At 42.6% G+C, this 13341-nt stretch overlaps 1 protein-coding gene across 1 annotated transcript in view; it reads right to left on the bottom strand.

The window, feature by feature from the left end:
- LOC134223167 (inositol-trisphosphate 3-kinase A) overlaps nucleotides 1-13341 on the bottom strand; it is a 456141-nt gene that overhangs the window by 346836 nt on the left and 95964 nt on the right. The window contains exon 3 of the mRNA XM_062702305.1: nucleotides 11103-13046. Coding sequence (XP_062558289.1) covers nucleotides 11103-12707 — 1605 coding nt within the window. The 5' untranslated portion in view covers nucleotides 12708-13046. The remainder of the gene's footprint in view (nucleotides 1-11102; nucleotides 13047-13341) is intronic.

The following is a 13341-nucleotide window of genomic DNA, read 5'->3' as shown; positions in this document are numbered from 1 at the left end:
CGAGAACAACTTTGGAAACCAGCGCCGCCAACCTGTCATCTGCATAAAAAACCGCAAGTAGAAGAAAATCTGTGACGTCACATATTAGGTTAAGCCATGGCAAACAAAACCAATACCCTTATAGTACATTGTTAAAATTAAGTGTCCTCAATACAATGTTGCGCATGTTAAAATAGAGCATAAAATCGTTTATAGTTGTTAAAAATTTCACTATTTATTCTTGATTTTTCATTCGTTACTACCGGACTCAAACGAGAGTCTCCAGGCCTTCCTCACTGCGTTGTTGGTTCAGAACATAATTTGTGTTGCGGCTTTTGAGCATTGGTACCCATAAGGTTCTATTTGTGAGTGCTATCAAACATAGGTTTGCTTATGGATATGCTCTAACATAGTGAGTTCCCATTGGAGGTGAGTGTACCGGTTGAACTGAGTTGCCGTGGATGTTGTACCGTTTCACCCGATTCCGACCCTGTTGATCCCCTTTTCCGATGAGCATAGCCTAGGGGGTTATAAGCCAGAAGCGTTTAGGATGCGACTTGAGGTTGCATTGGATATTAAGCTGATGTTGACAGTAACACTTCTTATTGGCGCGCTTGTACTCATAGTTGAGCCTAACATAATGAAATGAGACCGAACGATGGTTGGTAAATTGCCTTAAAGTAGCTCTTTTAGAAGTTTTCAAACGTAGCAGTCTACGACGGGACAGCACAATAAGGTCTAAAAAAACAGGTCTGCCCGTTAAATACGGTCCGTATGGTCAGCCTATAGTGAAGTGAAGAGGTCAAGACGACGATTATTCACGTTGGCGATGGAATTAACTTGAACTAGTGCTGCTGAGCTAACTGAGGTATACTAAAAATCATTGGCGTAACTACAGGGGGGCTAGGAGGGGCTATAGCCCCACCTAGGATCCAAATAGCCCCCCCTAGAATGTTTGCTACTTCGCATAAGTATTGCAAATATCTAGCTGTTTGAGCTTAACTACACGGATAATGAATTTTATTCATTTTCTCTCTTTTCACATCTGTTGAATCAGTTTATCAGGTTTTATAATCTCGAATAATTCATGACCCGCTAGAATATTTTTTTTTGCGAAAACCACAGGGTTTGAATCCAAAGGAGAATGGCAAAATATTTCACTTATCATTTCTGTATACTCTCTAGATAGGTGCATGCTGAAAGTCGTAGCCCATAATTTATAATGTTCAAGTCGTCAATGTCTCCAGTAGCCTTGTGCGCAAAGGTCAATGTTTGTTTAGTCGGCCAACTTGCGAACAATATATATTAGTTGCTTTGAGCATTGAGCGAAAACTAAGTTATCGTTGATTTGAGTGAAAAAATAGAAAAACTAAAAACAATTTAGCCCTCCCTAGAATTTTGCATTAGTTACGCCTGTGCTAAAATTTATCTCAAGAATGTTGTTATGGTGATAATGAGGCTGCCCTAGACAGAAATGGAAATTCTCTCAAATATGATAAAAGAAGAAACAGTGCCAATATTGCGGATGATAAGAATGAAATGTAAGAAGTTCGAAGCTTGATAATAGATAAGAAATTACAATGCTGTCTTTGCAGCTTATTGAATTTCTTTCATTGCATTGTTTTCAATTATATCTCTTCTGGCATTGTATAGCAAAACAACATCAGAGGAAGCTTTGATAATAGGTATTATATCAATTATTCAATCAATATCAAACCGACTGCATAATTTTATTGTATACAAGGTTTCAACAATCCGTCCGATTGCCATGAATTGTTCAGGGAAGAAGCGTCATCATGTCTATTTTTTGGTACATGGCTTGATTTGACCATGGTGCCTATCCGACCGGATTTATTTAGGGGGGTCCTGGGCCAGGTGCAGTCAAAAACGGGTCATTTTTTTTTGAAAACCATTGATAAATGAACGAACGTGTCCAGAATGTTGATGCAAACGTGGTCAATCATTATTGACCAGCATCAGAAATTAGTTTTGATACAATTGGATCACCAGGACATGGTTCCGGATGTTCCGGAAACTTGGTTCCCTGGGGTAGTGGACACTTTTCAAGTGGTCTAAAAACCAGTCTTGCGACATATCATACTTCATGATTTTGGGAGACAATTTCAATATATGAGTTTTTGAAAGGGTTTGGATACATTGGTCACAGACGGGTGTGTTCCCGGGAACCTGGTTCCCTGAAGGAGGTGGACAAATTTTGATTAGCACCGAAGCTCATCTTGCGACATATCAAACTCCATGATTTTGAAAGACAAGCCCAATAGATGAGTTTTTGAATGGTTTTGGACACATTGACCACATCCGGAAGTGTTCCCGGGAACCTGGTTCCCTCAAGGAAGTTGACAAATTTTGATTAGCACCATGATTAGTTCCAAAATCATGAAGTTTGATATGTCGAAGGCTGGGTTTTAGACCACTTGAAAAGTGTCCACTACCCCAAGGAAGCAGGTTCCCGGAACATCCGGAATAATGTCCTGATGATCCAATTGTATCAAAACTAACTTCTGATGCTAGTCAATAATGATTGACTACGTTTGCATCAACATTCTGAGCACTTTCGTTCATTTATCAATGGTTTAAAAAAATGACCCGTTTTTGACTGCACCTGACCCAGGACCCCCCCCCCCCTCCCCTAAATAAATCGGGCTGGATTGGCACCATGGTCAAATTAAGTCATGTACCAAAAAATAGATATGATGACGCTTCTTCCCTGAATATTTCATGGCAATCGGATTTAATTCGGAATTAAGGAAATTTAAATCTACTCGGGGTTACAAGGGCACACCACTCGAAACCTAAGCAACCCACAACTGTCATTTTTAGATATTGTTTCACGCATGCTGCGTCGCAGCCAAGCTGAAATAATGAAAAATGACAGTAGCGCATTGCTTCCGTATTGAGTGGTATGCCCTTGATAACGCAATTGAATTTAGATTTGGGTTCCCGGAGGCTTGTCCTTGAATGTAATACATAATAAAGGTTCCCCCAAACACACGCGACGCGACAGTCGCGACGCGATTATATCGTTTGGCGACTGCGATTTTATAGCCGTTGGTATGGAAGTGTAAATAGAGCATTGCCTGCAGCGACCCAACGATAGAATCGCTACGACTAGTTGTCGCCGTCAGCAGTACGTCCACATTTCGGCAATTCAGAGATACGCACGCACATCAATATTCAGTATTTTATACAAAATTCTACATTTTTGAAATATTGATTGGCTATTATTAAACCGTGACAATCTCAAGTAAGACAGAACAACAAATTTTAATCATGTTGTGTTTACATCTAAACATATTTTAGAATATAATGAATTGAATTATCAAATTATCTCAAATTACACGCATCCGATATCCTTTGATAAAAAAATTAATACATAAACTTATATAACACTCATAATTAAACGACATTGGTTTAGATCCGTTATCTCTATTGCTCACCATAACTAATTGATCGGAAAGATCAAATCTAATTCCCATTTCGGTTCACTTTATCTTTCCCGTGTTTGTTTCTCCTAGTTTTCCAAGTTTTTGATTCATCTTATACATAGATCCGCAATCCAGTTATGCATATCAATGTTTAATTTAGTTTAGGCAAGTTAAATGCATCGCTAAAGGCCACCATAATGGGACGCTAATCGAGTTATAATTTCTCTCCCGCTGGTTGAATAAAAAATCCCCATAAACGCTTGTCGTTCTCACAGCTGGAGCTGAACCCATAGAGTTCCTCGTTTCATGCGATATGAAAAGAATCTTCAACATCGTACAATATACAGATTTTATGTTGAACGAAAAGTCTAAATGTCCACATAGTCGACCACAGTAGTGAAGACTGAAGAGGAGTAAATGATTTTAGAATATAGGTATTATAGATTGGCGTTTTTTTTTCTGTTTTTCTTCATGCTTTCAGGCATCTAAAGATAGAATTTATAATGTATCATATTTACCGATGTGACTGACTCATAATAAACAGGTTATTCCAGGAACAATTTTCAGAATTTTGCATCAATGTCAAACAAATCTCTGTATTTGTTTGTAGCAATGGTATTCAAACATTGTTCAAAATCATTTACTTTTGATACCAACTGAGAGATGGAATAATTTTTCTAATATGAAATTCACTTACTCATAAAAAATATCAATAAAAAGATATCACTGCTATCACTTTTCATTTCTTTCGTAGCTACTGAAAGCTAGTAAGAAAGAAATGAAAAGTGATAACAGTGCTTCCGAAGTCATGTACGGACATTTAGACAAACAGACGGTTCAAGTTAGACTAAACACACGACGACAAACAACAGAAATATTTTCTCCTTGAAAAAGACACAATTCCCGTGTCGAAACGTCGGGTAGATAATAAACTCGTTGTGAAATTGTAAAACTGATAAGTCGTTCAATAAATAAAATTCAATCGTACAGTCGATCCATAATTAGTAAAGTAGAGAATATAGTTGTTCTGAATTTTTTTGCCATATTTTGATTTTCTTCAGTCACTAGGTGCATTTTCTTGCCTCTGGCAGAGCTACCACGCCATTGTTGTAGCCAAACAAAATGATCATCCGTATCTACTCGTATGGGGCTGCAAAATGGTGAGTTGACATCAAGAAAGGAGCGCCCAACAGAGCTCTGGTCCCCACCTCTGAAGCCTCTCAAGTACCACGAAAAATGGAGATAGAAGAAAAAGAGAACGTTATTTTTGGCAACCGACCCGGCAACGAAGTAAGGACTATGATTGGATACTCGGTACCTGGAATGTCAGGACCCTAAATGAACCTGGACGAGTGAGCCTTCTGGCTCGCGAACTGCAGAAGGTTGGAGTGAACGTGGCCGCTATTCATTAAATCCGATGGCCCAGATCCGGAGAACGTGAATTCCGAGCCGTGGACCCCTCGACCAACACTGCATTCAAGTATAACATCTATCACAGCGGCGGCGGAAAAGCAGAGCATGGAGTTGGTTTCGTAGTGATGGGCAAGCAGATGAAGCGAACGAATCTGTGTGTTGAGGATACGGGGCAAATTCTTCAATTACAGCCTAATCAACGTTTACGCACCGACAAACAATAAATCCGACGACGTGAAGGACACGTTTTATGAATGTCTTGATAAAGCCTATGGAGAGTGCCCAAAGCATGACGTGAAAATTGTTATCGGAGACGCTAACGCTCAGGTCGGTAGAGAGGACGTTTTCCGTCCCATAATCGGTAGGGAGAGCCAGAGGGATGGCCATCAGTAGCACCTACTTTGCACGAAAGAACATCAGAAAGCACACCTGGAGACACCCAAATGGTCAAACTTGCAACCAGATAGACCATGTTCTGGTGGATGGGCGCCATATCTCGGATGTTATCGATGTGCGGACATTCAGAGGTCCGAACATTGACTCTGATCACTACCTCGTTGTCAGTAAAATTCGGCCACGGTTGTCAACTGTATCGAACGAAAGATCACAGCGAACGATGCGTTACAATATCCAGCGATTGTCGGCGGAAAGAGTATCGGCTGAGTACCGCCAGAAGCTCGACGAACGGATAAGTGCAATCAACGTTAGCGACAATATCAACGATCTATGGGAGTCGATCCATGGAGCGGTGAGCACAACAGCACGAGAAGTGGTAGGCACTGCACAGAGGCGACCCAGGACGGGTTGGTTCAATGTGGAGTGTCAGAGAGTGACAGATGAGAAGAACATTGCCAGAAGCCGGATGTTGGTGTCGGGTACCCGATCGAATAGAGATCGGTACAAGGAACATCGCTTTGGAGGGAGTAATACGAAGGGCAGGGATTGACACGAGTGGTACGATTTTCGCGAAGTCCGTCCAGTTATTTGGTTTCGCCGACGACATTGATATCATGGCACGTAACTTTGAGAGGATGGAGGAAGCCTAAAAAGCGAAGCTAAACGGATTGGACTAGTCATCAACACGTCGAAGACGAAGTACATGATAGGGAGAGGCTCAAGAGAGGTCAATGTATGCCACCTACCACGAGTTTCTATCGGTGGTGACGAAATCGAGGTGGTTGAATAATTCGTGTACTTGGGCTCACTGATGACCGCCGATAACGATACCAGCAGATAAATTCGAAGACGCATGTTGGCTCGAAATCGTACGTACTTTGGACTCCGCAAGGCGCTCCGATCGAATAGAGTTCGCCGCCGCACCAAACTGACTATCTACATAACGCTTATTAGGCCGGTAGTCCTCTACGGACACGAGACCTGGGCGATGCTCGTGGAGGACCTACGCGCACTGGGAGTTTTTGAAAGGAAAGTGTTGCATACCATCTATGGTGGGGTGCAGGTGGCGGACGGTACGTGGAGGAGGCGAATGAACCACGAGTTGCATGAGCTGTTGGGAGAACCATCCATCGTTCACACCGCGAAAATCGGACGACTGCGGTGGGCCGGGCACGTAGCCAGAATGTCGGACAGTAATCCGGTGAGATAGGTTCTCGACAACGATCTGACGGGAACAAGAAGGCGAGGTGGGTCGATCAGGTGGAGGACGATTTGCGGACCCTCCGCAGACTGTGTGGTTGGCGAAGTGCAGCCATGGACCGAGCTGAATGGAGAAGACTTTTATGTGCAGCACAGGTCACTCCGACCTTAGTCTGGTAGTTAATAACAAGGATGCAAGAGCAGCCGAAAAACGAACCCGCCGCATGAAGAAAAAAGAGTACGAAGAACAAGTTATTAGTGAGGCGCAGGAAAAAATGGAGCAGAACGATATACAGAGGTTTTATGAGTCTGTCATTGGCGTGCGGAGAAAGACAGCTCCCGTCTCCCATCCCATCTCCCGTCATGTGCAACGACCAACAAGGGAATTTGCTGACAGATAAAACTGAAGTGGCTGCCAGGTGGAAGCAACACTTCGAGACTTTGTTGAATGGAGGAAGTGACGGTGCATCAGTGAACAGAATAAATATTAGCGACGATGGACAAGCTGTGGAGTCACCTACACTAGATGAGGTTAAAAAAGCTGGTAAAGAGCTGAAAAACAATAAGGCTGCGGGGAAGGACCAGCTCCCGGCTGAACTTCTCAAATACGGCAGTGAGCAGCTTTATGAAGTTCTGCACCATGTTATGTCGAAAATATGGGAAGACGAGGAAATGCCTGCTCAGGCATTGAAAGCGTGAGTGAAGCGGACGAGCATTGATCTAATTCAATCATAGCATCATATGCCAGTGAGTGAACAGTCTTGCTCAGATGGATACCAAACAACGATTATGAGCGATCATTGCTGCATAAACAACGAACAACAGAGTTCGCCAAGCCAAACTTGGTATGGTATCCAGGGAAGCTACGACTGGAGCTACGATTACGCTTGCTCTACTAGAATAAAACTGAAACACATCTGGTGTTCTGCTTTATTCACTCTGATTTCAAGTTGCTGGGATTGAGGAGAGAAAGTATCAAAGCCTCCCATGCAATGTATCAGAGTTCCATTCTTATAGCGGACCTAATTTTCCTAATGTCTGAAAAGATTTTTCTAACACCGTGTGGTAACAACACTCATTGTTAGGTTACCAAGTGATTTACCTCGCTCAGTTGTCTCCCATTGGTGAGCGATGAAGATCTTTAAACATTGAATCAACGAACGCCAAATTTCAACGATCTAGAAAGCATCAGCGATTAGACCGCAGGAGAACATCAAGTTGGCATGAATTTAGCTGATTTTTACTCATGATCTGATTTTTTTCAATGCCTGTGCCTGCTAGCTGGTTGGACGGCCTCATTTGCCCTCTATTTAAGAAAGGGCACAGACTGGAGTGCGCCAATTATGCGCCAATACCAAGCAGGTTATCGTGAGGACCGATCAACGATGGATCAAATGTTTACCCTGAGACAAATCCTTGATAAATTCCGGGAGTACAATTAGGAGAGCTGGTGTGCAAAGAAGCGGTACCATTATCACAAGATCGCATATGCTCCTGGGATTTGCGGACGATATCGATATTATCTGAATCTATCGCCGAGCCGTGGAAGAGGCTTTTGCGCCCTGTTAAGAGGGAGACAGCGAGGATTGGACTCACGATCAATACCAGCAAAACGAAGTACATGGTCGTTGGCAATCAACGTGGGTTCAGTAGGGGTGGTGGTAGCGAAATCGTGCTGGATGGTGAAAAATTTGCAGTTGAAGAGGACCTGACGGCGCTCAATGTTCAGGACGATTGGAAGCGATTAGCCCATGAGAAGGCCTTTAAGGCCTGAACTTCAATTCTTGGAATTCTTACCAAGTTCTAGTTGGAATGTAGAGTAATAAAAAGAGAAGGAACGTGCATTCCATTCATATCCAATTTGGATCTAATGATCATTAAGAGCATTTTTGAGAGGAGCAGACAGATCTTTCGTTACGCGTATTGACTTTCAGGCCAGACCAGTTCTTGAAATTCTTCGATGGCTTGGAATGGAACAAATATTGAAGACATGTCCAATTTGAAAAGAATCGTAAGAAATATTGATGTTCTGACCGCTGGAAGCATGAACCATATAAAAAATACCTATATGTGTTAGTTTATGCATGGAGGCCTGAAAGCATTAGAAGCCCTAGAACATGTGATAATAACATATCCAACTTGGATCTTTGAATTGCTATGAATACCGTTTCGGGTCAAATCCCGAACATGACTCATATTCCGAACACTCGCTTTTAAACGGGCATTTTGACTTTATTCGTGTAATTTTCTCTACAGGAGCTTGAGCTTCCCTCTGAAATTCCCAAAGAATTCTCTTTAAAATTTTCGAAGGACCTCCCTGCGAATTCTCGCAGAGCAGCTCTCCGAATTTCCGGAGGAATTCCCCTCCGATTTTTTGGAAGAATCCCCTTCCGAACTCCCGGAGGAATTCCCAGAGGAATTTTTCTTCAAACCCCCGGAGGAATTTCCTTTCGAATTCTCGGATAAATCACTCCCGTTTTCCCGGAGGAAATGCGTTACGAAATCCCGGAAGTGTCCCTCTCTGAATCCTCGGATGAATGACCATCCGAATTTCCTCATCGAATTCTTTTCCGACTTCCCGGAGGAATTTTCCTTTACATTCTGGAAGAAATTAACTTTCGGATTCCCAGAGCAATTTTTCTCCGAATTCATGACAGAATTTCCCACCGAATTCCCAGAGAAGTTGTTCTCTGAAATCCCTTTCAAATTTACAGAGGAATTTCCCTCCGAATCCCGCAGGAATCCCAATCCGAATTCCCAATAGAACTCTCATCTTTTTTGCCTTTCTCGTATACAAATGATCGTATGATCACTCCAAAACCGAACTTTTGATAGAAGGCTCGGAGTCCCATAGTGTTATATACCAATCGACTCAGCTCGACGAATTGAGGTGATGTCTGTATGTGTGTATGTAAGTGTATGTGTGTACAAAAATGTGAGACATACTTTTTGTTACTTAGCATTATTCGATTTGCTAGCAACAAGTTGCAGTCGACACGGATTGTTGTTTCTAGTTGTTTCCTATCGAAAATTGGCCCGATCGGTCATTGCGTTCCAAAGTTATTGAAAAAAACATTGTTTTTCTGCCAAGGGTCCCCCCGTTAGGAAAAAAATTCAAAAACGAAAAAAAATTTTTTTTTCAAGGATTGCAGAATGCATTCAAATGATTTGCGGTCATATGAATTGATGGAAATATATGAATATGAATATGATGAATTGATGGAAAAATTAAAATCTATTTCCCTAAAGTTCTATTTCGACCTCTCTCATGTGTTTTTTTTTTATTTATTAATGCGCGAGAAAGGCACCACCAACACTAGGTGGATTGATCTGTTTTTTTTTGCGGAATTGTTCTCTGAATTCCACGATGAATTATTCTCTGAATTCCCGAGAAGGGCCAGGAAAAATTGCCTTTCGAATTCCTGTATAAATTCTCGAATGGTTTGCCCTTCCAGGAATTCTTTTGGAAATTTCTAAAATTCCCAGAATTTATTTAGGAACGTCATTCGCAAATGTCTTCTTGAAAATTCCTTGGGAATTTCTGGAGGAATTTGTTCGTGAAATATTCTAAGACATTTGTTTAGCATTTCTTTGAGAAGATCCATTAATTATGTAGCTGGAAAAAATTCTGGAGTAATGTTGTAAGAAATTCCTTCAGGTATCGCTTTTGACATTACTGGAAATTCCTGGAAGAACCTTGGTTGGATTCCATGGAAGAATTTTCCAAGAAGTTTTAGGATGAATTGTACAAAGAAAGTAATTTCCCAGGGAATTTCCAAAGGAATTTCTAGACCAAATTCAAAGAAATTTCTGGAGGAATTTCCGAATGAATTTTGAAGAAATTTCTTAAGTAACTCCTTCAGGAACTTCTGAAAGAAGTCATTTCCTATTTATTTTTTTGCGGTGCTTCTGAAATAACTCCTTAAGCAACATCCATGAAGAAATCAAGAAAAAAAATGATTCTAAATGGAATATCTAGAGGAATTTCCTGAAAAAAAAATTCTGGAAGAATATCTGATTGAGTTGCTGGATGAATTTCATAAATTTTCCATGCGGGATATACGCTCACATTTCAATACAATGATAACTAAACTTTTTAAACATTGATAATCTCATATTTCTGCCAAAGTTGAAGCAGAAAAACGCACGATACAAATAGATACAAATAAAGTAATTGGATGGAATATTGAAAACTCGTAAAACTCGTGTCATAGTACAATTAAAACAAATTGTCGTGCATTTTTACCTTATTAGGGAATTTATTGATAAACCAATTGGGTGTCTTAATAAATGTTATCATCTCCCTCAATTCAATTTATCAAAACCAATAAGTACCAAGTCTGTGTAGCCAAGAGACGCAGATACGGCAGGTCATCATTTCCGTTATCACACAACTCCGTAATCATCCACTAATTTTCGTCGTTTCTTATCTTTATTATAACAACTAACGTAACAATAAGGCGCAAGTTCGTGTAATCAGTATTCAAATGAAAAAAATGTCACTCGGTTTGAATTTTCGCATGCGAACAACGCATATCACTCACCTTAAAACATATCTTGCGTGATCCGTTTCGGACTAGTCTGCACACCCAAATTTGTTTGAACTAACCTATCTTATGCACTACAAAAATAAAACAGCCGCAGTTCCAACTAATTGTGGTTACAAACCTTCTTCTTGGGTCGCTTCTTGGCGTCCAGATCCGGGTACACCTTCTCGCTGAGATCACTGACCGGTGGCCGTAGACCGAGATCCTGCAGCCGTTGCCTCAGAACCGCATCGGTGTCCTCTTCGCAGCTCAGCGTGGAGCAGGTCGAACAGTCGGAAACCTTCCGCTCGGGAGTTCGCAGCCCGCACTGATAGTCGCAACCCTCGAGGGCACTGATCGACGAACCGCAGTAGTTCAGATTGCTGCAGGACGATGCCGCACTGATGTCCGAGTCATCGCCATCGGTGGATGCCCGCCGAAGCCGGTGACGCCTAAGGTATTCTATTTCTTCTAGGGTGATTCCGCACATGGTGTCGTCCGAGTAGTCAGATACCACCACGGAGGGAGTTCGAACGTAGCGAACGCCGTCTACTCCGGAGTCGCTGACGTAGCTTTGGGCCGATTCTCGGCGAGAGATTGAATTGTTAGGATAGCCTATGACTTCCGTTGATCCAGTGTCTGCGAGAGGGGGATTCGTTCCGAAAGGAAGTTCTATGAGCTGTGCTTCCAAGATCATCTTGCTGCGGACGACCATCGGGCATTGATCTGAGGCTGCATTGATTGTTACGCTATCGGAGCTGGGGAGGAGCGCTGGCTCTGCCACGGGGAGTAGAGCCGAGCGAAGTGGGATGTCCAATACTCCGAGGGTGAGCCGCCGAGTCTTGCCAACACTGGAAATAATTTGTTGTTGCTCCTGTTGTCCAATATCTTCATCAAGTCCGAGAGCAGAGTCCGAACTTGACGAACGGGTGACCTTTTCGCGGTTCTTCATCTTTCGTTGAGTGCCGGTTTTTGGACTTTCCTCGTCACTTGAGCAGTAAGGACTTTGCTGGATGTTACTCCAATCGTCATCCGATATGGGACTTTTGTTTTCACGGACCCTAACAGTGCTGTTGGTATTCAGCTGCTCTACCAGTGTCGTACTGCCAGTTGAACTCGACTGTGCTTCACTGGTACCGTTGGCACCTGTCTTATCACCACCGGCGACGACTGGCGTCTTATCTAATCGTCTTTTATCGCTGTCATCCCTCCGACTCCGATTTCCGCCCTTCTCTTCGGTCACACTATTCAGGAAGCTTTGCGTTTCAGCCTCTTTCTGCTTGATAATGTTGGCATACATTTCAATAAGCCGTTCCACGCACGGAAATCTGACCATTTCCTCGTCACTTTCGACCCCGGACGAAAACGAACCGGATCCCGAGCCACAATGCCGCTCACCTTCGACATCTTTTCTTTCGTCCCAATAGCACTTGTAAACGGCTGTTTTTCTCTGCCGGGGTAAGCTGCTTCCAACCGCTATTGTACCAGTCATTGCTCCCTCTTGTCTATCGTCGACTTCTTCCTCTCTTCCACCACCCTCACCGATTTTCTTATCGTTACCACAAACTAAGATACGGAGATTCTCTCCCCGAACGCGTTCCCCTCCCGAGTTCCCTATCGTTGGGCAAATACGGTCAGTGGCATTAGTGGCGACAGCAACGGCTTTGACGTCAGTTGTCGACTGCGATTCGAACATGCCCACCAATCCTGCTACCGTTGTTGAACAGCTCGAACACCCAGAGGACATCCCGGCTCCGCACCCTCTCGTTTTCAATTAATGTCCGTCCGGAGTTAATCAAACCCCGCCCTCCCCCTGGGGCTCATTATCCTATAAGCCAGATCGACTTAGTCAAAGAACGGAGCGCCAAGTTTGTCAATAGATACGGAATGCGTAGCTCGTCAATCGAAAAGGGAATTTCCCAAGCATTAAAAATACCCGCCCGTGAGTATCGGCCTGTGATCTAATCACATGCACAGGTTGGGGTAAGTTCTGAGGCTAACGAGCTGCTGCTGCAATCGGATCTGTCTACGGTTCGGTCGGGCGGTTATCAATTTTGGTGGTCTGGTTGTGCGCACACGGATAAATCTGCAAACGAAAACAAGAACAGATAAGAAAATAAAGTTAGTGCATTTGGATGGGTGGCAAACTGACGGGTACAGAAGTGATTACAACGTTGAAATTGACTGAGTAGGCTGATAATGGAGTGCGGGTTATTTCGTAGGGGAAAGTTTCTTTACGTGTTTAAGTAATGGGAGGGACGTTTTTTTTTTCAAACAGTGTTGATAACAAAGACAAAAGTTGTCAATGTTTAGAAATGCATTTACATTTTTTTATCTTTAATTATTGCAGTGATTGGACTTCATTTCCAAAGTTCACCACA

Source organism: Armigeres subalbatus, chromosome 3, assembly GCF_024139115.2.
Source record: "Armigeres subalbatus isolate Guangzhou_Male chromosome 3, GZ_Asu_2, whole genome shotgun sequence".
NCBI classification, from domain to species: Eukaryota; Metazoa; Arthropoda; class Insecta; order Diptera; family Culicidae; genus Armigeres; species Armigeres subalbatus.
Note: the sequence above shows the minus strand (reverse complement) of the source record. Positions and strands in the feature narration are given on the sequence as shown.